General features: G+C 45.7%; 2 protein-coding genes across 5 annotated transcripts in view; both read left to right on the top strand.

The window, feature by feature from the left end:
- Nucleotides 1-6,857, top strand: part of SHOC2 (SHOC2 leucine rich repeat scaffold protein) — a 62,828-nt gene extending 55,971 nt beyond the window's left edge. For all 4 annotated transcript variants that reach the window (XM_085064864.1, XM_085064865.1, XM_085064867.1 and 1 more), the window contains 2 exons: nt 255-372; nt 2,246-6,857. In XM_085064864.1, the coding sequence (XP_084920990.1) occupies nt 255-372; nt 2,246-2,454 (327 nt within the window). In that variant the 3' untranslated portion in view covers nt 2,455-6,857. The remainder of the gene's footprint in view (nt 1-254; nt 373-2,245) is intronic.
- Nucleotides 6,858-20,486: 13,629 nt separating this feature from the next.
- Nucleotides 20,487-24,084, top strand: ADRA2A (adrenoceptor alpha 2A). Its single transcript, XM_085064863.1, has one exon. The coding sequence runs from the start codon at nt 20,707-20,709 to the stop codon at nt 22,039-22,041; it is 1,335 nt and encodes a 444-aa protein (XP_084920989.1). The 5' UTR covers nt 20,487-20,706; the 3' UTR covers nt 22,042-24,084.
- Nucleotides 24,085-25,267: the final 1,183 nt, after the last annotated feature.

Raw genomic sequence — 25,267 nt, 5'->3', positions numbered from 1 at the left:
CAGGAATGATTTCAATCATGCTCATGAAATCTTCTATGTTTAGGCACGTGTTTTATTATGTACTTTATTTTTACATTTAGTGATGCTTAACAGAGGTTTGTTAATTCAACAAATGCTGTTGAATGGTTGGAATTTTTCTTGTTCAAATTCAGGAGAGTAGAACCCATTCATTTGTCAGCTATATATCTCATTACCTGCTGTCATTCCAAGCAAAAATCATTAAGTTAAATTGTGAAAATGTGTTTTTCCCCTAGAAATTGGTTCTGACTAACAATCAGCTGACCACCCTCCCCAGAGGAATCGGTCACCTTACCAATCTGACGCACCTTGGGCTCGGAGAGAACCTTCTCACACACCTTCCTGAGGAAATTGGTAAGATCCCGTGGTCTGGCTTGATGCAGTCTGTCTGGGCAAAGCACATATGATGGGCATCTCTTCTGCTCCTCAGTAAAAGCCACAAAATTCATTTGAAATTTCTAAATATGCCTGATGTGAAGCATGTGCCACAGGAACAGCGAAAGAGTGTACGATCTTTAGGAAAGTGTGTAGTGGAAAGGATGCACTGTTTTCTTTCAGTTCTGCTGCAGAAGGCTGCTGAACACACAGCAGCTTGTAACAGTGACATTTCTTATCTCCAACTTCTCCCACAATTTGTGTATTGTGCATCACTCAACTTCATAAATTTATTCTTGGAAAGAGAAAGCAAGTGCACTGATCCTACTCTAGTGCCATGGTGTAGACAAAACCCTGGCGTAAGGTGTAGACAGCTGAAGCAAATGTTTCTCTTGGTAGTCCTTTTCAAAACACTTTTGTTTATAGTTATAGGCCCTCATACTGTTTTTCACCTTGATGAGGTTAGAAAAGGAGGTGAAAGAGATCTACAGAAAGAAAGGAAGGAATAGGATAATAGGATTTTTGATTTTTTGGTCTACCTGAGACATTCAGATTAGGTGGGTTTAAGAGCATCTGAAACTGAGAGCCAATGTTTCTTCCATAGTTGGTCTCCAGGATATTTGTCCAAAGCATGATTCTGAGCACTTGAGTTAAAATCTTATAGTTGGAGCTTATTATGGAGGAAAAAATGATGGGATGAGCTACACCAAGTGAAATGTGGTCAGAAGCAGTGATGCGCAGACGAGGAAGACATGGTCTGTCTCTCACAGCATCTTTGGAGACATTACAGCTGCTCATCTTGTATGTGCCTCACCATGAGAAAAGCTTAAAATCTTCTAAACCCAGAGCTTTGTAATTTACTTCATAAGCTAGTGGAGAGAGTTTGGATGCTGTGGAAACAAACTGTGGAAATAAAATCAGTATGAACATTTTAAATACTATTGTAGGAGTACAGTTTGGTTATTAAAGCTGGTTCTCTTCACAGATGAGAGAATAGTTAATTATTGTCAGTTGTGACTGCTTCATGTGTCATGCATGTTTCTCATTATTTCTTCTGTAGCTTTTCCTTTTGGTTGGTTTTCCATGCCATGAGTCTTGGCTACTGTTTTCTCTTGTGAAAGATTAAATAGTCTCTTAGGGTATTGGAGATGTTTATGGTATGTAAGATTGGAAAATGGGGAGTATTTTGAGCAGAACTTCCATATTTTTCAGAGGAGTGGAAATCATAAGAAGAAATTACTCTGTTTTCCAGCTTCTGGTTAACCTGTATTGCAGTATCTGTAGTAGAAGCAAGTTGTCAAATTTGAATTCAGGAAAAAAATTTCACACTTGTTAGTTCCATTTAATAAAATTCACTGCTGTGCAGAGAAGTCACACTCTTCCACTTTTTTCCTGTGACACATGACAGTTACAGCTTCAGGTCCTTAATAAATGGATTCTAATTCCATAAAAGGTCTGATATCAATATTATTAAAGAGATAATAGATACTGTATGGTGTAAGTATTTTCTAGGTCCTTTTGACTGGATAGCTGTTCAGTGTTGCCTGCACTTGCATGGCTATTGAATGGCTATGGTGAAGTCCCTCTCAGTCCTCTTAGTCTCTATGTTTCCAGTTCATTTACTGTCTAAAGGAGATGTAGTAATGGGTATTTTTACAGAGAAACAAAAGAAAACTGGTTCTTGCTTAGGTACCAGTGAACAGACCTTGCTGGGCTTGGAAATAGGAGTCTGGTCACTGACTCAAGGTTCTGTATAGGAAAGATTGCTCAAGTGGACTGAGAGCCTCTGTCTAAAAGTTCTAAACTGCATGAATCAAAAAGATACTACTGCTTATTATTTTATTTTAACCAGGTACACTGGAGAATCTGGAAGAACTGTATTTGAATGACAACCCCAATCTGCACAGCCTTCCCTTTGAGCTGGCTCTTTGCAGCAAACTGTCAATAATGAGTATTGAGAACTGCCCGCTCAGCCACCTTCCACCTCAGATTGTTGCAGGAGGACCCTCCTTCATCATTCAGTTCCTAAAAATGCAGGGACCATATCGTGCCATGGTCTGATGCTCATTGAATTGTCCAATACACTGTACAAAATACGAACTGCATTAATGTTGTAATTGTCTGTATATGTATATATAATATAATATATGTGGTTTATATTATATTATATATATATATAAATATATAAATAATATAAAAAGGCAAATTTAAGACTGCATTATGTGTTTCTGCTAATAGAGGAATCATAGCCATTTAGATTTTTTTTTTTTATTCTGTAAAAATGCTTGTCTAAGTTTTCTTTGCTGAACTTGATGGAAGTTGTCTGAATAATCTGAAAATGCCAGTTCATTTAAAGCAATTGCCAATGAACTCAAAGTTTAAATTTAAGGGACAAAACCAGTTTTTCTTAGATTTACTTTCAGTTAAGAGAAATGTATAACCTTTATATAATGAATTTTTCTGTTTTCCTTCCCCCCACCCCCCACCCCTTTTTTTTTTGTGTCAAAACCTGAAAGGGTTTGTATGCCCTGAGGTAGGGATTTTCTTTTAACTTATTTTTGAGATTTGAAGCAAATGGTGTTTTTATATTGTTTACAGTCAGAGTAAATCACTGGATTTTGTTTTATTCTGATTTGCTCTGTTTTAATCAATCATATCTAGAGTTTATATGCCTCTGCTGATGAATTTTTATCAACCGGTTTGTATACTAAAAACATACTCATCAGAACAACTGGCAGGTGAAAAGGATGCAGTCAAAACAAGAAGAAAAGAAAAAAAAAAAAGCTTGAATTCCTTTAAGTCTTGCTTCCCTGAGTTATCAGTTGCAGGCATAACATATCTGAACTGAGCCTTTTGCGGTTGGTCTTTTCTAGCACAAGTAAACCTTTTCAGATTGGTAAAAATGTGGAGTATCCTCAGTGAAGAGCGGTTTTCATTGTGTGAAGTAACAAGTCCATGAGGTCTAACAGTACAGTTAAGTGACAAGGAAATAATATATATGTACATTTTTATTACAATGTTGAGTCATGAACTACAACAGGCAATTTTAAGGATTCCTTATAGACCTTGTACAATAAATGAATGTGTTTTACTTTTAAACACTGCAATATATGTAAGTTTTAAGGTTGGTTAACAATGTACTATGGTTTTATATCTTGACTTGCCTTGTACCTCCTTCCATTATGGAACTTCTGTGTCCAAGCACAATATCTTCACACTGTGCTGTTTTGCTGCTGAACTAAATGCACTTTTCCCCACAGCTGGGGCACTTGCTTCAAAATATTCAGTTCAGTATCTTGATTATTCTTTTTTAACTTCATCCTATCTGTTTCAGTATTAAACCGATCTGTAAAAAATGAGGCACCTTTTTCATTTGTGCAGAGATGTTGGTAGCTCAAGAGAAACACTGTAAGTAGTGGACATTCAGTTTTATCATGAATTTCTTGGCTGTTCAGAAGGCAGAAGATGCTTCAGGGAGATTTACACTATTGCTGCACTTGTAGGGCCAGTTGTCCTTTTCCAGGAGGGTAAGAACTCGAGGCATTCCATGGTTACCCAAGAGCTGTTCAGTTTGTTCTCATTGGAATTGCTGCTGGGGTAGTGTGACTTAGAGGACTGTGTACCTTTTGTACAAAATCAAATCAATGGATGCCATGGGAAATCTGTTTCACATGCAGAAGTTTGGGATTATTACTTCTGGCTTTCAGGCATGCCTATCTAGATGTATTTCCTTGATCTGTTTGCATTTTGTTTTGTTGTATGTCTTTTCATTAACAAAAGGAGTAAGTTTTAAATGGAAGGCAGGTGGAGATATAAAACCTTAGAGGGCTTAAACATGCTGTAAAACTATTGTAGATGTCACTGGATTTTACTAAGTAATGTTCTATTCTTTCTCACACACTCTGTCTTTCTGTCCCCCCCTCCCTTTTTTTACATCTACTGTAGCTTTTCAGTTTAGACTTTAGTTTATAAAAGGCTAGTTCCTTACAGTTCTGCCTGAGTTAATCATTCTCAGCGCTAAGGTGTTAAAATATGAAGATGCTGAAATGCTTAGTATCAAGACTGTAATCTAAGTTCTGAATATACTGCAAAGTCCTTGTTTGTGCCCTCAGGTCACTAGGGGGGAAAACTGGTTTGATTAATATGGTTCCATAAAGCAAAGGTGTGAGCTTTTGCTTTAAGGGCGACCCCTTGTGTTTCCAAATGTCTTGGTCTCATTCCCTGTCTGCTCCTCAATCCCATTTTTATAAGAGTTCAAGGGATTGAATTTGTTTAGTTTGTAAATATGTTGATTATTCACCTTGTTAAGGTACATGGTTAATGACTGTATGATTGGAGCTGACCCTCTCTCACATAAATTCCTGTGGAGAAGTTGGCTACCAAAATAGTGCTTGTTACACTCACTTAAAAACAAGCTATTCTTTTCAGTACACTTATAGGAATAAAATAAAGCTATGTTTTAATTCATTACTATATTAAAAACAGGATATTTTTTTCAAACTATCTTTGTACTAGTATGGTCGTTGCAATGCCAGATAATCCTGAGCCCTGTTTTAGGAGTTTAATTTTATACACTTTGAGGTGAATGATTATTTTTTCAGTGTCTCAAGGGAGATTTGAATAAGAGCAGTGTGAGAGAAGTTCTGGTACAGGAGAAATTAAGTCAGAAGAACTTGAAAACTTCTTTATAATTACCTTAAAGTTTAAGTATTAAATATCTGACACAGATTGAGAATACATGCATATAAATCCATATAAGTACATACATGGATTTTTATCCAGATCTGTGCATAGATCCAAATAAATCCAGCCATTTTGATAATTCAAAACAATCTTACCTCCTGAAATAACAGACTTTTGCATTTCCCAGGATGCTGGATTGTTAACTGGTGTAGTTTCTAAATGGTATAATTGCCTGGTAGCATGCAGTTGAACACACATACTGGCTTATAGATGTTTAAGAATTTTATTTGCCCTAATCAGTTAAAATATGAATTCTGACAACTGTATGTATACATAAATACAAAAATGTATTTGTGTATCTATACATGTATGGAAGCATAGACAAGGTGGAGAAATTATTTACAGCATTTTTGAAAATAAGATTGAGAAACAAGTGATTCCCAGATAGTTGTATTAAATATTTATCCTCCTTGCTATTCTGATGGAAATAATTTAGAACGGTTATTGAAAAATGTGACAATCTTTACTTTGGACGAAAATCATGACCTTGATTGCTTGTCCATAGCCAACATATCAATTTTGTATGTGTCTGTGCCTATGTTCATACATACACATGCCCCATAAAGACACTGTCCTGAATCATGCCTTGATTTAACAAGCTGAATTACTATAGACTATGTAGTATTATGGAAGTCTGGTAAGGTATAAAGCAGATCAGAGATTTGCTAAACAATGAAAAGAAGGAACAAGTGCTGTTGTGACTCGTGTTGGTCACACATTGCATTTTAATTTACTAAATAGGAAGTTGTTTGATAATTCTTTGCATAAATGTTTTAGCATAAACCCATTAAAGTTGTCTCTTGCTGTCCCATACTTAAGTTTGTCACCAAAATTGTCTGGTGGAAATGCAGTGGAAATGCTGCTTGTAAAGTTGGGTCACACAGTTGTATAATTGGGATTTTTCAGTTTGGCAGATGCCAATGGCAATGTTGACTTTCATGCTCCCTTTTTAGAAAGAGATTCAGATTGTAGAATGGTTGCTTCAGTGCCTCTCTTTGATTTAGGATTTTTAGGAAAATGCATGTTTAGACTTCTTGAAGGTCATGTTTGCTCATGTACACGATTTGGACAATTAGTACTTAGACTGTCTCTCTGGTTAGTGCTTAAACCCATTGCATCACCTGGAATTCTTCAATCCTCAGAGTTAGAGAAATATCTTTTATTTAACAATTAGAAAACTTTGAAAGCTTATTTTTTTTTCTCCCTCTGTTTTTTTAACCCAGAAATAAATTAAACTTCTGAATCAGCACAAGTTCATATCAGGAGACTTTTCATATCTGGATGCAACTAAGAATTTTCCTGTCAGTGTCACACGTCAATTGTATCAAATGGACATGCCAGAATAGCTTCTAGTTGGAATGTGCAGTTGGCAGTAATTTGCACAACAAAAACTTCAAGGCACAGTAAGGACGATTGCAAACAAATGATAAGATCTACAGATGGATTTTGTTTTTACATTAGCAAATATCAAAAAATTATGTTTATTATTCTGATTTAGATCTTAACCAGGACTGCACAGGACCTTTGCTGTGGAAAAATATCAGACCACACTAATGTTGTGGTTAAAACCTAAGTGAGAGTGTAAACAGTCTACAAAAATGTACTTTTAATCTGAATTATTGTAATGTTGATTGTTATGTCTATATAAAAGATTGCCTTGCTTTTTTATAAGAGTCATTCTGTATCAATGCATTCATTATAAATAGTATATTTGTAAATAAGCTGCCACTGAGTCTTTTGAAAGTTTTCTAGTATTTCTAGTCTGACATTAACATGGATGTAAGTCTACTTTTGCAGCACCTCCAATGATTAAGAATTGCTATCTCATTATATACTTAAACACTCTTCAAAAGATCTCAAAATACAGATTTTCATGTGGAGCAATTACAGAAAACTTCAAAACCTGGATGATAGTAACTGCTTAACTCAGACTTACGTAGACTGGACACCTTCTATAAAGCAAATATTGGTAAAAACGTTTATATTCAATTTTTTATGGTTTAGTAGGGCATGTAGTTCAAAAATCCCACAGCTTTCTCTCTGAAAGGGAAAACAAATCTTGGATTTTAGTGCAAAATGTGTTTCAGCAGCAACAAAATTAAAGTAGGTATAGAATTGTGATGCTTAAAAGACAGACACCAGCATTTAATCTTCAGGTTTAATAAAAGAGAGTATTGCCAAGCTGCCATGGCACTGATTAAACTGATATCTTCCAGCTCTTTGAAGCTTATTGCAATAGACTGCTTCAAGAAAGCCATGCTTACATTGTGCCCGACAAACGAAGCAAAAAGCCAGTGTCCTTCAAAGTCAGACAGAATAGAAAGATCTCAGGAGTTTGGACATGAGGAGGAGGACTGTAGCTGGTTGCTTTGAAAAGCTGGAACTGGCTCTCATAGTATGCAGTAGTCACTTGTGCCATAATGAGTGTCTCTGTCATTTCATCAGATCTCTGCTGATTAAAATCAGTGTAGGGTCTGATCAAAATAACTGAGTCTCCATCTTAGACCTGAGTCAGCCCCTGTTACCATAAATGATCTGAACAATCTGAGAACAAACCAGGCTCCTCTCAAGTGTGGCTGTCCTGTGCTGTGATGTTGGACCACCTGCCATCCACCCTGTCTGACAGATGTGGCAGATGTGCAGCACAGGGATGTGCAGTCCCTCTGCTGTTCTGCTCCAGAGCTCACCAACCTCAGTTTGAAAGGCTTGCAAAAAGGAAACAACATCTGCATCACTGCATTTAGTAGCCTTGATAGATAAAGCAAATTCACAGAAGAAAGTTTCTTTTTCCCTTTTAAAAATTTTAAATCTCCTTGTATTTCTGGCCTCTGCGACATCCTGTGTCTAATAATTCTACAATATAATTACATGCTGGGTGAAAAAGTACTTCCTTTTGTTTGTTTCCAACCACGCCACTTTATTTCATTTGGTGACTACTGGTTCTTGTATTCTGAGAAATTTATGAACAGTCTTTTTCCTGTTCATCTCCTTTTTACTACTCTTGAAGGTTTTGGTTTTTTTTTTTTTTTTCATAAATGGCAGCATTTTTTCCTCCAGGTCATGGAGTTCTAGTTTTTTAGCTTCTCTTCAAACTAAACCTCTTCCGTTCTCTGATAATTCTTGCTGCCTTTCTCTGTGGTTTTCTAGTCCCAGCTCTGAGTCCTTTTCCTAGTTCATGGCCTTTAGCAACCTATTTTGTTCTTTGTGTACTTCTACTTTGTGAAATAAAAGTACAGCTCTGTTACGAAAATGAAAGTTGAGTGGGTGATAAAGTTGAGTACTAAGCTCTGGTGGGGAATAATCCAACTAGGCAAGGATCAGATTGAGCTTTATACTTCAGATGCAGGCTACCCTCTGCAATAATTAATTGTTTCCTCTGATTAGCTATAACTGTCTTCCATCATCTCTTGCAACTAGGTATGAAAAACGGAATTAATACGAAATTTTCCATAGTGTGCTGATTTAAATAATGCCAGGATTTAAAATACTCTCTTCATGCTAGTAAGAGTTCATTGTTTTGGAAGATGTGACTTCTGAATATTTCAGCTGACCTTTTTAAACTGTCAAAGCCCAACATTTTCTGAAAATACTGGGGAATTTCTGGTATTACTGTTTTTTTGGAAGAGAAGTTGGAGACTGCACTGGGTTGGGTTTTATTTTCCTCCTTGAGGTCTTTGTAGAAAGTTACATAGGAAATTCCCATAGTTAAAAAAGAGAGAAGAAAAGGAATCTTTCCTGACCCTGGGAGCATCCTACCAGCAACTGCTGTCAGCCAGAGCTTGGCAGCCACCTGGACTGGGGAGAGCTTGTTGGTTGTGACCACTTTTCTGTTCAGATGGTTGAAGTGAGCATCCCCACATGAGCCTGGCCTCAGAACCACCACATGATTTGGCTCTAACTGAGTGAAAAGTGAAGAATGTGTCTTGTTTCTGCCACCCCATGTCCTCAAGGCTATATTAAAGGCCCCAGAAATATGCTGACGGTGTCTTGTGTGTCTCTGGTGAGACAAACAGATGACGTGTGTGTGATTAATCCAGCCCAAGTGCTTCAGGATACCCAGTGTGCCAGTGCTGCTCTCCAGTGACAGGCCCTGCTTTCCTCTGGTAGGATTTGAGCATTTTAGACACCCACTCTATGTTTAGTGTACAAATGCTGCATACAATCTGAACACTGGGCAGCTCTGTAGAGCATAGCTGGTGCTGTGAACTGTTTGTAATGGCCATGGTGGAAAAAAGGTGTTAAAGGGCTGGAGATGGTTAGCTTTGATACAACTAGAAGAGGCTGAGTGCCTTGAAGGCTAATTTATTTTCTTTTCACAGTTCATCTCAGTCAAATAAAATACATCATCTCTTCGTTCAACCCTTGCCTCACTCCGGATTGTGAGAGTGGGAGATAATTTGATTACCAAGACCAAATGATGATGTTTTAGAGGAGGAGCCATCTGGAGTTTTTGAGTGAGCAGCTGGCAGCCTGGGCTGTACAGTTAATGATCTGACTGTGTGCCTTGCAACTATTTTTTTCCACTGCAAAACCTTTTAAGAGTCTTTAGAGATCAATCTACCCCACTGTCTCCGAGTAAGATGCTATCTGCAAAATTGCACACAAGTGTTCCTTTTTAAAAGCTCTTTCCACAACACCCTCTTTTTCCTTTCTATTAGTAAAGTATTTCTTTGTTAAGACTCATAATGAATCCTTAATTTGCTGTAGTTTGGTACTTGGCTTTGCTTCACCTAGTAGTAGCTGGTTTGCATTTTGTCCTTCATTATTACAGCTGTGCTGCCTGAAGTGATTTCTAAACTTCATGTGGTCAGTTTTAATGGAAATACATTTTTCTTTCCTTGAAAATCTTAAGAAGTTTAAAAACAGCCGTGGTAAGGACAGTGCAGTAAAACTCTTCTTTCCATATGACCCAAGGTTTTTGGATGCCCTTCAGCTTTTTTTTGGTCCTTGCCAAAGTTAAAACTAACTTAGAATTATCTGTCCTTGCCAGAGCAGCAGTGGGCAAGAAATTCAACTAGGTATGGAGCTGCTGGTCAGCAAAGCAGCTCTGATTTCAGGCTTTTTAATCATCTCTAAGTCAAGTACTTCTTTTTAGGCCTGCCAGGCATTTCCAGCCACCCAAAAAGCCGCATCAGACAGTGCCATGTGGTTCTGATGTGGGAGACCAGGAGAGAGTCTCAGCAGCACCAGGGAGTCAGAGGTTTGCCTGGAAAGAGTGAAAGGCACTGGAAGCAATTCCCTAAAAGCAAATTGAGCCAAGTGGAGAGCGGGTGGTACCCTGGGGCCAGCATCTCCTGATTGATGCTGTTGGTAGCCCAGGCTGCAGCTCCACTCCCAGCCTTGCAGGCAGGAGAGCACAGCCAAGATTCTTGGGTCTGTGGCTCCACCAGATGGATGGTCCTGAGGCCAGGACACGGCTTTTTGGAAGCTGGGGAGGGTTGATGTCACTTTAAAAAAGAACCGTATCTGCAAGGAGCAGAATCCCCCATGAGAAGGAGGGGCTCCTCTAGCAGTGCCTTTTTCCCCTGGGAGCTCAACTCCCATCTGATCTCAGCCTCCCCACTTGTGCTCTTACCTGCAATCTCTCCTACTTTAGGTTTCCCTCTTTTGCCAGCAGCCTTGTGCTTCCCATACTGTGCTGAGCTGAAGGAAGCAGAGGAGGGCAGGGAGAGCAAAAAGATGATGTAGGACCAGTGGCTTCTGCCCCATGTACCTGTTGGTGCAGCCAGTTCTGAAGTTGCTTTGTATCGGTTATGAGCCCCTCTCCTCCAGTTCTGTTGCAGAATGGAAAAACCAAGAGAAAAACAGGATTTGGGAACAGATGGCTGGGAGAGGAAAATAAAAAAGATGGATCAGCTGCACATGGCACAGCTGTGCATTGCTGTACAGCTTCTCTGTTGGCTCCTTGGACACAGCCAGGTTTTTACATCGTGTCTCAGAGTCCCTGCACACGGATTGATGTCTGAGTACTTGCCAGATAAGAGATTTGGCTTGGGGTACATGTCAAGGCTCAGAAAGGAATGAATTTTGATTAAATGACAATTCTGTGGCCAATCTGTGCTCCAAACCATTTAGGAATAAGGATGAATGGTTTAATTTTTGAAGTGACACAAAATGCTTAACAGTCCGGTAAAGAGTTCTGAAATATGTGTAATGCTTAATAATATTCATCACTTCTGCTTTAGGAAAACCCACATGCTCCCACAGTTAAATTGTTAGCGAAGTATTAATAATAAAATGACATTCTCATTTCATACAGACATGTTATTCCCCAGAAATGTTTAAAAATTTACATTTTTTCAAGATATTTGTAAAAGTTGCCATGATTGCTTTTTACCACTCTTGTCTTTCGCTCTCCTTAAGGAAAACTGAAATAGGATTGTAGTGAGGAATCAATGGTGATCTTCAGTGACTTCAGAGGACTTTGCTGGCCTGGCAAGGTGTCCCAGTGCTTAGGAACACTGGGAACCCTTCTAGGAAGCACGTGAGCCTGGTGACTGGGTGGGTGGTGGATCCGAAGGGCTCCTCAGCAAAACACTTTTGAGGTGCTGTCAATTAAAGCCAGTTGCAGTAGCAGTGAGCTGTCTTTCTGAAGATTTGGGGGATACCTTTAGCCTAGCTAGAATGAAAGGGTGTTGAGATTTCAGTGCTGCTGTTTTTCTGTGCATGTCTGATTGCACTGGGACTACGCCTCTGGAAGTGCTTGGATGCTGCATGGCTATTTGCACTCTGTGGTTGTTGCCCAGCAAAAGGCTTGGCTTCAACAAGTGGAAACAAAAGAGTTCAGGATGGGTTCAGTGCTCCCTGTCTGTAGGGGAGCTCCAATGTTTCTCATGGATTGCTTTCCCTCTCTGTCCTCCTGCCCTTGCATTTCACTGCTCTGACAAGCTGAACAACAGAATGTACATGAAGCAGCAGAGATTCTTCCTTTCCCTCCCCTCAGCCATGGCTCTCAGCTGTTGTTCCTGGAGTGGCAGGAGGTGTTAAAGACATCAAGCCTTGTGAAAATGGGAATGGCATCCTATGTTGATGGGAGCACCGACCTGCTGTATCCTTCATCAGAGTGCAAAGACAAAGTTGTGGCAGAAGAATTCTCTGCCATTATTCTACTCAGGGTTGAAAATGTCTTCTCAGGGGGAAAAAAAAAAGGAAGAGTCTGTAGCAGCAGAGATTAATGCTTGTTGACATGTGCTGGGTTTTCTGTGACACTTCAGGGAATGACATGGAATTATTTTGCTCTTGAATTTTGTATGGCAGGAATTTCCCTTGGTACCTAGGATGCTTCCAGGGAAAAGGAAAATCTGAGTTGAAAAAGCGCAAGTGGAGATATAGTGCTTCACTCAGCTTGCCTTCTCTAAGTGCTTTGTCCTCATTACACATTACCACCCTTGATTCCCAGATAGGATAAATGTTTCCTGGGGAGAGAGCCAGTTTGTATTGCTGAAAAGCAACTGACAGCGCTGAATAAGCAAATACATCAAAAGCTGGTGTTTAAACTTAGTTTGAGCCTCTCAGGGAAAAAAACAAGTTGTACCTTGCTATCTATAATATCCCTATGCAATATTCCTGTGACTGCCTTGCAATCTGCAACATCCCTGTGCAATCTGCATAGGGATAATTGTCTTCTAGGCAGTGTGGGAATGAGCGCAGTAATGATGATGGATGCAGAGTCTGCAAACCACCATGAGGATGGAAACCCTGCAGAGAAGAATCCTCTGTCCTGTACCCACCAGATGATGTTTCTCTCTGGTTTTGGCTCGCCTGGCTATCACCACACAGGTCAGGAAGGTGTTGGACCATGGGCCAGCCAGAGCTCAAACGTGGGGCAATGCCTGCCCTGCTGTGGGGGCTGAACCCCCTGGGAGCTCCCCATTCTGGGTAGTCCCCCTGCAGAGACAGGTGCCTTCTGCTTCCCTCACACGAAGTAGGTCCATGTGCAAGCATTCCTGCTGTGTCCAAGTGGGTGGATTGTGTCCAGGATGTGGGAAGGAGGCCTGGCCTTGGTGGAACTCTCCCCTGATGGCAAAGGGGCAGCAAAGGGAGAAAGAAGCTCTGGAAAACTGATGAAGGCAAGCTCTTCCCAATACCCCAGGCACTCGTAACACCTGGATGAGTCCACGGTGAATGTTTTTCCTTGGAGGTATGTGTCTCTTTCCAACACCCTTTTTCCTCTCCTCACTGCAGCCCTGCTTAACAGTTCAGCTGAGGTGGGGAAGGAAAAGCCTCAACTTGGAAGGACTCTGCTCATCATGACACCTTTTCCTGGGAGCTTGGCTCAGCCTGTACTGGGTTTGATTGCCAGGAGACCTGGGTTTGCCCTGCTGTCTGTGTGTACTGTCCCCTGGAGAGCTGGGGCTGTTCTGATGAGAGGCTGGGACAGGAGCCAGGGAGGAGGAAGCCACTGGTGATTGGGGGAGAAATTACAGGAGCCTGTGGGCTACAGGTGGGCTGGGGACAGCAGGGACACAGCAGCACGAGGTGGGCAGGGTGATCCATCTGGGAGGGGAGTCAGCCTGTGCAGAGGAATGTTCATACAGGGCCATGATATAGGACTGGGGGCCTTGCAGGGTTCTGGGTGCTGCCTGTGTCCTCCTGTGCGTCCCCAGCTGAGGCAGCTGTGGATCTAAGCAAGGAGGAGTTGGTGCAAAGTGCTGTCTCCTTTCAGAGCCGCTGCAGTTCCTGGATGGCTTCTCAGTGTTATTTGCTTTTGCCACTAGATGGTGAAATAAGGAATGAGGGAAAACAGGAAGTCATGCTGTGTTCCCTGGCAGTCTCCCTCCCTGTGAAACCACGCTGACGTGCTCTGCTTTCTGGGAACCTGGCAATTTCAGGCAGTTATTCCCTGGACATTTTATACAGCTCAGCCTTCAAGAGCTGCTGCTGCCACCCTGACTCTTTGATCTTTTTAAGTCCAGTGCTGCCACCCTGCATTGATGTAGACATGGCAAGCTGTGTTAGACACAGATGGCAACCCTGCCTGATGCAGGGAGGTACAGAAAGCTGTCTCCTGCTGCAGCAGCTTTGGTCTGGTTTTTGAAGAGAGTGTATGATCTGCTTCCTCTTTCCCATGATGATCCAAACCTGCTGTGAGACCCCCACCTTGGCAGGTGGGAATTGCAATCACGGCATGGCTGCTATCTGCTGTACCCTCTCTTTTTAGAGCTGTTTGCTTTGCTGGAAGCTTTGCTCTGGCTGTGCTGGAGGAGCTTGCTGGGGATGGGCAATGGACCGGAGAGTTACAGCTCACCTGGGGCACTGCTGCCTTCGCAAGAGGGATTGAAGGGATGCTGCTGACGGCAGCCCTGGCCCACAGGTAGAGATGTAGATGGTGAAGAATGGGGTGGAAAAGGGCAAGAACACACGTTTGGGCACTGGGGAGTAGAAACTGAAGGAATGAGTTACTCCTCAGCTGAGTAACTGAATACCAGCATCTCCCAGATGGGAAATGAAATGCTTTAAAAGGACGTAGTCTCAATTTTGTCTTAAACATAGGAGCCAGGCTGTGTGTGGGTAACCTCCGGGTTGGGAATGGGGCCAGAGGTTGGGGAGTATCACCTACCCTAGCTCTGGCCAGGGCTGGAAGGATTTGGCTGTGTTTTCATTGTGCTTTGGCTATGCAGTCCTCTAGGTATGGAAAATCCCCCTCTAGTCTGGTAAAGGGTTTTATGAGAGGCAATGAGTCAGTCCCCCAAGCCAGGAACTGATAGTGAGCAGTGCAGAAGGTCCCTGTAGTATATTAGGAATGGTCCATGGATGCTTTTGTTTGTTTTTCAGTATGCTTCCACTGTTATTGTCTAATTTCAGTGGGATCTATCCTGTGAGCTGGCACGCTGGGGAGCCTGGGGAGGGGAATGGAGCTGCTCCCCAGCACTAGGGATAGCCCCCTGCTGTTTAGTGCTGGCCACGCTGCAGGCTGCAGTGAGGGGGGAGTATTCCCAGATAGGGAACTGAATAAAGAAAACAACACTCCATAAAAACACACTCGCCTTGTGCTTGGCACTGAGGTACATGCGTGTATGTGTATTTGTGGGTGCTGCAGCGAGAAAATGCACATTTCACTCTCCTTTCTCCCACAGGCACTGAAGTGCCTGAGGGGCACAAGGCCAGTAACATGCAGACAGCCTGGGAGGTTTCTTGTGCATCACTTCTGCAGTGCTGAAACAAGTCTTTAATGTTCCAGAGGCCACTGTGACACCATGCAGAAGCAAGAAGGAAAATACTGAATAAATAAACCAGAGCTTGCACGAGCACAGTCCCATGTCAGCCTCACCCCTGACTCTGCCAGGCTGTAATCTGTAGTGTGGAAATGTTTCTCTTGGCTGTTGGTTCAGGGCTGTGCAATCAAACCTGGTAGTTAAAATCCTGCCAAACAGGGCAGGCAACCTGAAAGGCAGAGGAAAGGCAAGCAGAGCTTTCAAGTTGTTTGCAAAAAAAACCACCTGAGGAGCAGGTGGTCACATGGGATTCATCTTGTGCTGTTTTGAGCCAGCTGTTTGCAGGTGGGGGGAGTGAAGAATTGCCACTGTAGTATGTGTGGCAATATTCAGTGTGTAATATTCAGTGTGTCTCCTTTCCTTCCCCTCTGAACATCTGATACCATGGCAGCATCCCTGCTCACAAGGGGATTAGGTGCAAGCACAGACCACTGCTGCAGCTATCCATTTCCTACTGATTTATTCAAATACCTTGGAAAAGTACATCCAGCAGCTGAGTTCAGAAAAACTCTGTTGAAAAACATGCCTGGCTCTGCAGGAGCCATTGCTGTGAGATCTATGAAAAGAGCAAACCCCAAACTCTCATCTGCAGCAAGGGTGGGGAATGGAAGGGCTGTGGGTTTGAATGTGTGTATGAGGAGAAGTGCCTGGGGTTCCAGAGCAGCTGGAGGGGTGACACACTAGACAGATTTAAAATGAATTTGAAAAGGAAAATAGGAATCACATTAGAAACATCTGCCTGGAAATGGGTAGTGTGCTTGCTGTATTACTTTGCAGTGGCAACACCATATACCCAGCAAAACCAGGTTTGCCTGCAGAATGTCTGTGCCTCTTCCCTGATAGCTCTTATGGTATTTCTCCTCCTGGGGTTAACACAGTAAAAGGGAAAATAATTTTTTCGTGTGACTTCGATGCATCTCTGCCAGCTTGTCCTGGACCTGCAGGAAAACTGACCAACCTGAAGCTGCTGTGAAGGGCTACTCAGTCATCACAGGGTGTCACAAGCCATGGAATTTCAGTGCCTGACTCCCAAGGGTAAGTGAACAGTCACTAAATCAAATCCTCCTGAAGGACACACTGCTTTGATACATTCAGATACACCCAGTGGCATAATCAAAATACACAGCTACAACAAGGGCTTCCTGTTATGGATATGCAAATACTGAGATCAGTGCAAATCACAGAGCTCATGCAAAGCAAACTGTGACTGCTGTTTACCTCTGGGTGCAGAGCACACACAGCTCCATCACTTCCCTCTTCTATGCTTGTGTCAAGTTGCTCTTGAAAGCTTCTGCTGAGCAATAATTTCTGCACCTCATTCCAATGGTTGGCTCTTTCTTGTAGTCCCCCCACGAGTCTGTGCTGCCGTGCCTTGAGATAGTCTTAGGTTTGTGCAGCTTTTTTAGACCTGAACCTGACCGTCTAAAAAGCAAGCCTCAGTCCTTCACCAGCATCTTTTACTTTTTTCCCCCTGCCAGAATCTCACTGCTCTTCTGAAAATAAACAATTCCTGGGGCTGCTTGCTCAAAACACACATTTTGCAGCCTTATTACCATAGCGATTCTTTCCAGAGATTATATCTCCGTGTGTGATTTGCTTCGTGCTGTGAGCAACTCCGAGACTGCACGAACATTTCTCAGCTCCTTCTCCCCGAGAGGCACCAGGGGAGGGTGGCCCCGGTTCCCCGCGATGGAGATGATGCTGGAAGCGATGCTGGGGTCGAGGAAGGGAAGATCTGTATAAACATGGAGGCAGCATGCCTAATTAATGACCTGCGAGCAGCCGTAAAGGTCAGTTTGTTTGCGGGGGCCGCGCTGGAGGCACACGTGCTGAATGCGAACTTGGCCGCCGTGCCTCCGAAAGGGCACTGCTGTCCCCTGGGATGGCACTGGCGGAGGGGGAGACATCACAGCAGGCTTGACAGCCTTCAGTCTCACTCATTAGTGTGCACACAGGCTATCCCCCCTCGTCTGGAGAGCCTGATTCCCCGTGGGCTTCTGCTGAGAGACCAGGCTGCTTTCTGGGGAAAGGGCAGGCTCCTGCAGCTCTTTGGTGTGGGATGCTGCAGAGAACAGGATGTTTTCTGGGCTGTCTTGTCAGGCACTTGCCGACTGAGTTTGATCTGCAGAGTCTAATAACTCACGTTAATGCTGTCAGCAGCACGCATCCAAAAATTGAGCATCTGGATGCAAACGTCAGGGAATTGATATGAAAATGTTCTTTGCTAGCTGTTTTTTGCCCCCGTGAAACTCCTCTCTGCAGTCTTCCAGGGGCTAAAAATTCAAGTTTCTTGCCTAATCCCAGGACTCTAAGAGTTGAAGCTTTATGAATATTATAAATTATCATCAAGTATGGTACAGACTTGTAAATACAGCTGTCCTATAGGACAAGGTATGCCATGGGTTGTCAGGTAAGATCTTCAGGGTGCTTGTCAGCCCTTGCAATTTCTGACCAGCTTTCATCTCAATAACTGGGCAGAGCCATGAGATAATCTGTAGATAAAATCAAGGGGAAACTTAGCTTTACTGAGTCACTTTGCAGACAGCACTGAGCACTTCTGGTGTCAATAAAATCACAGAAATGTCACATGCACAACAATGGTGGCGATGAGAGGAAAGTGCCTTTGATGAGGCAGGTTTTCTCCCTCTCTGAGATGAATACAATGCCATCCCAGCTGTTCCCCACTTGCAGAGACCTCTCTTTCTAGCAGTGTTTCTGGGACAAACCCTTTTCTTCAGGCCTTTGGCCTCGTGTATCCCTGGAGCTCTTTGTCCCAGTAAAGTGAACTGATCAAAGCTGCTTTTGCCATGCAGTCGCTCAGGAGCAATGTTGTTGGCTGTGTTTAGCTTCAGGCAGACTGAGGGTGTCTAGCTACAAAAAGAGACAGAAAATCAAGGCAGCTGGTCATGCTTTGTCATTTAAATCAGCATGCTGTCTGTGTTGGGGAACGCAGAGAGCATGGGGGGAAGGCAGGGTGTTTCCAGAAAGGCACCAGCCCAGGTCTGGAGGAAAGCGTTTCAGACAGTCCCTGGTGGCCTTAGTGAAGCTGAACTGTTAGAACTGAGATCAAACTGATCACAGAAGGAGTTGATCATGCAGGCAGGCATGGCCTGCACCCTTCCCTGTCTGAGTCCTTCCACCCAAGCAGTGACTGAGGAGGCTTCTGCCAAGAGTGATGAAGATCCCTTATCTGAGGGAGAGGAAGACCCTCTGCCAAGCAGAGCAACACATCCTGCAGAGCACAGCAGTCCCCTGCAAACAGCAGAAGGCAGGAGGCATTCACAAAGTCCAGCATATCCTTGACCTCTCACCTGGTAACTTAGCCCCTTAGACTTATGTGAATTAGTCCTCTCAGCCTTGGAGGACTTGGGTTCAATTCACAGGTTTGAAGTTACTCTCTGCATATTGCCCTTTTCCCAGACACACCAGTGCAGTGGGCCCTGCACTCACTCAGGCAGTGGGATTCCCCTCATTTTCCCTCACTCAGCCCTGTGCCAGTCCCAGAGTCTGTGCTCTCTGGCTCCCAGACCCTGTCTCTCCCATCCCTGTTCCCTCTCTTGGGCGTCACTGCTCCTGGGCCTGGCTTATAACACGGTGTGTGGCACAGGGACAAAGATGACAGGGCTTCCTCCCTGAAGGCTTTCCTCTTGCAGAGGAAATAGGTTCATTGGCCTGAACATTCAGCACAGCGACTGAGAGCAGCCTGAATCTGAAGCACCAAGTGAGCATCACTAGAACCATTTGAAAACACGGGAGAAGAGGCTGTGAGTGAGAGGATCTGGGCTGGAGGCCATGTGCTGAACAGGTGAACGATCTGTGTGTGCTGAGAGCTGGCAACGTCGGGGCTGGGTGGGATACCTGGAGAATTCACTATTATTCCTTTGCTGTTACAGAGCTCCTATGCCCCGCTGCTGTTGGGCAGCGCCTGGCGAAGCTTTCCAGGTGTGGGGCACCCTGCGGGACAGCTGCCTGCCCAGCCCTGTATCCCCTGGGGGCTGCCAGGAACGGGTGTGCTGAGCCTGTGCTGTGGCGTGGGGCCGCCGTGGGTGCCCGTGCAGCGGGGCTGAGCCGGGCTGGGAGCGGTGGGGCAGTGCTGGGCTGCTCCGCCAGCCCGTCTTCACGTTCGCCGTCGGGGGCATGCCGTGCCGGGGGGACGCCGTGCCGGGGGGACGCCGTGCCGGGGGGATGCCATGCCGGGGGGACGCCGTGCCGGGGGGACGCCGTGCCGGGGGGACGCCGTGCCGGGGGGATGCCGTGCCGGGGAGATGCAGTGCCGGGGGGATAGCGCTCGGCCCGGCGGCTGCAGTGAGGCGCCGCGGCCACCAGGTGCCACTGCCCCCCCGCGCTGCCCGGGGCCGCCGCCCGCCCCGCCGGCAGCTCCCGCTCCGCGGGGACCCTCCGTCCCTCCATCTCCGCGGGGTTCCTCTGTCCGCGGGGTCCCTCCATCCCCGCGGGGTCCCTAGGGCAGCTCAGCCCTCCCTGGCTGACTCGCGGGGCCGTGGGGAAAGCGCTGCCCTCGGGGGTCCCAGCAGGCACGGCCGCACACCCGCAGCCGGAGCGGAGCCCATCCGTGCCCCTGCGCCCACGCGGAACAGGGCGGCAGCCTTCACCCCTCACGCCCGGCTCCGGCCATCCCCGGCCGGTCCGCGGGGGCAGCACAGCGGCCGCTCGGTGGTCGCCTCCAGCCGTTCCCCGCACGCCCATCCTCGGGGACAGCGGGACCCGCTCCTCTCTCCGGGCGGGGCGGGGAGCCGGGCTGGGCGAGACCGTGGGACGGGGACAGCGGGACGGGGGCCGCGTGTGTGTGCGCGGGGGTGCCGGGGAGCGAGCGGCTGTGCGAATACAGGCAGCGCCGAGGGGTGCGGTGTGTGCGCGGGGCGGGCGGGAGTGAGAGCTGAGCGCGGGGCGTGTGCGGGGGCCGCGCGTGTCCGTGTCGGTGCGGGGCTGTGCGAGTCCGGCTGCGTGTGCCCGCGTGTGTCTGTTTGTCCATGTGTGGCTCTGTCTGTGTCTGTGTCTGTGTGTGCGTGTGCGCGCACCGGGAGCAGCTCCCCACGTGGGGCTGACGCGGCAGCCCCGGCCCGATCCGGGGCTATAAAGCTGCTCGGCGGCGAGCGAGGCAGAGCAGCCGCGGCCGGCTGCAGCCCCAGCCTCGGCCCCGCTCCGCCCGCCCCGCCGCTCTCGGGGGTCCCGGCGGCAGCGCCCAGCATGCTCCGTGCCCGCCCGCAGCCCCCCGGTCCCCGGCGCGCCGCTCCGCCCCGGCCGGCAGCACAGTAGGACGCGGAGCAGCCGCGCGGAGCCGGGCGCGGCGCGGGTGGAGCCGGGGTGAAGGGCGGGGGTGTCCGCGCAGCCGGGGTTGATGTTTAACCTGGAGCGCCCGTTCACGGAGAGGGGACACTTCTTCTCCTCCATGGAGTACCAGCGGCAGCTGGAGGAGGAGGAGGGCTACCCCCCTCCCGGGACCAATGGGACCTTCAACGACAGCGGGGCCGGGCCGGGCTGGGGCACGCCGTACCCTCTGCACACCACCGTCACTCTGATCAGCCTGGCCGGCTTGCTCATGCTCTTCACCGTCTTCGGCAACGTCCTGGTCATCATCGCCGTCTTCACCAGCCGGGCACTCAAAGCCCCCCAGAACCTCTTCCTGGTGTCTTTAGCCTCAGCTGACATCCTGGTGGCCACGCTGGTCATCCCCTTCTCGCTGGCAAATGAGGTGATGGGGTACTGGTACTTTGGTAAAGTCTGGTGTGAGATCTACCTGGCCTTGGATGTGCTGTTCTGCACCTCCTCTATCGTGCACCTGTGTGCCATCAGCCTGGACCGGTACTGGTCCATCACACAAGCCATCGAGTACAACCTCAAACGTACCCCACGCCGCATCAAGTGCATCATCTTCATCGTCTGGGTCATCTCGGCTGTCATCTCCTTCCCACCACTCATCTCCATCGAGAAGAAGAGCGGGCAGCAGGCTGACCAGGGGGTGGCAGGGTGCAAGATCAATGATGAGAAGTGGTACATCATCTCCTCTAGCATCGGCTCCTTCTTTGCCCCCTGCCTCATCATGATCCTGGTCTACATGCGCATCTACCAGATAGCCAAGAGGAGAACGAGGGTCCCGCCGAACAAGCGGGCAGAGCGCCCTGAGAAGAAGCAGAATGGCTTGACTGACAAAGAGGACCTGCCAGCCACAGCACAGCTCAATGGGGAGAAAGCAGCAGGAGGCAGTGGTGGGCAGGAGGGAGAGGTCAATGGCATAGACATGGAGGAGACCTCTTCCTCCGAGCACCAGGAGAACAACGAGTGTAAGAAGTCAGAGAGACCATCAAGAGGAAAGACCAAGACTAAGCTGAGCCAAATTAAGCCTGGGGACAGTTTGCCCAGGAAGACAGAGGAGGAGAGGAACACCAAAGGGTCCCGGTGGAGGGGCAGGCAGAACCGAGAGAAGCGCTTCACTTTTGTGCTTGCAGTGGTGATCGGGGTCTTTGTCATCTGCTGGTTCCCCTTCTTCTTCACCTACACACTGACGGCCGTCTGCGAGAGCTGCTCCGTGCCCGACACCCTCTTCAAGTTCTTCTTCTGGTTTGGTTACTGCAATAGCTCCTTGAACCCCGTCATCTATACCATTTTCAACCATGACTTCAGACGGGCCTTCAAAAGGATCCTCTGCAGGATAGAGAGGAAAAGGATTGTTTGAAGGACCCTTTGCTACTGGCAGGACTAATCAAGACTTTGTAGGAGTGTGAAGTGTGTCTCTCTCTCGGGCTGTGCTTGCATGGGATGGTTTCCTTCAGCTCGTGAGCAGGAAGCCTTTAAAACCCGAGATGAGCCTGTGGGAGCACCGGGCAGCAGCAGTGAGGAGCAGCAGGCAAGTGGAGGTCTGAGCCGTGGCATTTGGCTTTCCAGGGGAGGATGGCCTTTGACTTGCTTGGTTTATTTTGTTAGGTTTTTTTTTCTTTTGCCAGAATCTCTCAGTGGATATTCTCATGACTGCTCAGTTTGACTCTTTAAAGACAAACACCATGCAGCTCTGTGAGATGAACAACAAAGAGGGAGTATGCCACACCAGAGGTGTTGGCTTTTTTATTTAGTCGTATCTTTCCCCCCCACGTTGTATATGTAATGAATTTTGACCCCCTTGTAAAATACAGTATTGTATTCTTGAATTTGAATGTCTTAATTTTTGTAAGGCAAGCAGCTTTGAAACTGTGAATGCTTTAATTATCTTTGATACCTTAAAAGTCTTTCTTTTCCTACCCCCTGCAAAGCCCCTCACTCAAAACCACTGAACAACTAGAGCCATCCCCCTACCTGACAGTTTGATAATATTACCAAAATTTCCAAATTCCTGCCTTTTTTTTTTTTTTTTTTAATTTTGTCTGTAAAGCTTACTATCACAGACCTCACCAGACTGGCTACTTTTGTTGTTATGTTTTTATGTCATACCTGTTTCTGTTTAATTTCTGTGCTGCCTGTGACACAATACAGCTGAGATGGCAACTGCCATCTCGTAACTCATTAAAGCAGACCCTGATGGAACAGCAGCTTTGCCGTGCAGGCAGGGATGTCCCAGGCAACAGAGACTGTCTCTCTCCCTTGCAACGTGAGCCTTGGGACCCAGCCAAGCTCCCCACGAGTTAATCTTGTTTGATATTATACCACTCTGCAGCACTGAAATGTGTTCGATGCTCACTCGCTTCCTCCGCCTCAACTGTAAATAGGTAACGTTTCAAAGCAAACAACAGGGCTCTGCATATCATGTTATCTCATCTGTGCTGACTTGTGATGGTTCAACTCCTGCAGGATTTCCTGCAGAGAGGAGGGGGTTTGTGCACAGTGGCCATTCGTCTTTCTCAATTAAGGGAGAAGAGTTCAGTTTTTAACCTGCCAGTCTCATCTTTCCCAGAAATAGGGAAGCATCCCTCTTTGAGTCTTACACAGGGCAAAACTCTGAAATGGGAAACTTAACTGACAGTTTCTCCATTATTTTATAGTGTAATTAAGCTTTTCCTTTTTTTTTTTTTTTAAAAAAAGTGTAAATATTGTGAGATTGGAGCAGGAGAGAGAGAGTTAATACTGCTTTTACACTCTTTCCTGAAATGGCTTTCAGCTCTTTCTGCTAAAACAAACCAACAAAAAAACAAAAAACAAAAACCAACCAAAAAAACCCAAAACAAAAAAACCACAAAACCAAGGAAAAAAAAAAAAAAACCAACAACCAAAACAAAACAAAAATGGACAGAACAAACCTAGCATCCTTGTGCCATGAATAAATTTCTGGAAAACATTTATAGGAAAAACTTTTGATTTATCACAATAAATGAGTCTGCAAGTCTTTTAATGTTATGAAAACAGCTTTATCAAATGCTGACAAGTCACAGAAATGGTTTGGAGAAAGCAAAGTTTGTATAAGTTTAATGTATATGATGGATTTGCCTTCTCTGGAGTTGTATGGTGCACAGGAAGAGACTTTAAAAATGCCTTTTTACTTTTGGGAACAGTTTTGTTGATTTTACTCTCTCTTTTGACTTTCTAATTAACTCCAAGTGTCCCTGGATGCATCTTGGGACTTGGAGAGCAGTGTTTACATTCACTTGCATTTTCAGAACTGAATCCTCAAGAGGTGAGGAAAGCAAATAAACTGTGCTTTAATGTAAAAACAAAACAAAACCAAACCACAAGCAGAAGTTGCTATAATGGATGATTATTTTTATTAAATAAAAGAGCGTTTACAGATCAAGTGTGAAAATCCTCTGAATAATGTTAGCTGTTTCATTTCATTTTATTGTATTTTATTTTCATATCTGTTCACTGATCCTCTGGCAGCTTTGGTCTTGCCATTTTTGAAGAACACACTGGGAAAAGCACTCGTGTTTTCTGAAAGGTGTTGTTAGCCCAGGTAGGAACAATGGCTCCGTTCATTGTGCAGTGACATAATAACAAATGAGTCCTTGATATTTCTTGGGTATTTCCACCCCCCTCTTTGTGCCACAGCAAGGGCATTCACGTGTTTGTTAAAGAAAAGAGCGTAGGGTTTGGGGGTGTGATTTGTGTCCTGGGAGTGCAGCCTGGCACTGCTGCTGGGGACACCTGCCTGGCACAGTGTTTGCAGCTATTGCCTTGTAATGTTTTTTAATAATTAGTTTGCAGATGGGATTAGCAGCAATTAGACTGCAAGGCAACATGCTGTGGTGTATGAAGGAGTGTCCACATGGCTTTTTTTTTCCAGCCCCCACGAGCCAGGGCTTGCTTGCCCTTCCACTAGTGCTGCCAAGACCCTCCCTGCAGGAGGTGATGGGGGATTGCTCTCCCACCAAATGTGAAACTGCTTCTGAGGTGAGAAAGTAAGTGACCAGAGCCCTGTGTGGGGGCTGCTGGTCCAGTGGCCATGCTCTGCCAATGCCCCAGGGCTGCAGTTGGAGATGCTCAGAAAGGTGGGAGGGGACCTGGGTAGGCAGGCAGTGTCACTGCTGGGCATGGGGCACCTGATGGTGACCCAGAGATGAACATCTTGCTCACCTCGTGGTGGCCTTTGCAGGCCAGGGGAGCTTGGTTTGGGTGGAGTGTCCTGCTTCCACTCTGGTCTTGGCTGACCCCATTGGCCTTGGAGGGTTTTACACAGCAGATCCTGTGTGAGACTTGGGGTCAATGCCTGGGACAGGAGGTGATCCAGCAGCCACTGCCTGCACTTGCTCCACCCCCCAGGCTGTCAGTTGTCCTTGCTGCCAAATCTCTAGGGTGGACAGTACTGTATTTTGGTGGGTTTGGGGCTGGGAGACTGAGGCTCTTCCCCTTCCCCCTCCTGGCTCCCTGGCCCCATCATTGCTTCCAGCTCATTCCCTTGCAAATGATGCATTAAGGGATGTAATGAACTTTGATTTTTTTTTTATAACCTTTTATTTTGGGGCTGAAAGGTTAATGGT

This window comes from Lichenostomus cassidix, chromosome 6, assembly GCF_008360975.1.
Source record: "Lichenostomus cassidix isolate B80296 chromosome 6, HeHo_3.0, whole genome shotgun sequence".
NCBI classification, from domain to species: domain Eukaryota; kingdom Metazoa; phylum Chordata; class Aves; order Passeriformes; family Meliphagidae; genus Lichenostomus; species Lichenostomus cassidix.
The sequence above is the reverse complement of the archived record's forward strand: the minus strand, read 5'-3'. Positions and strand labels throughout refer to the sequence as shown.

Coding starts and splice junctions, on each gene's coding strand:
- ADRA2A (XM_085064863.1), top strand. CDS start 20,707: ATGTTTAACCTGGAGCGCCCGTTCACGGAGAGGGGACACTTCTTCTCC.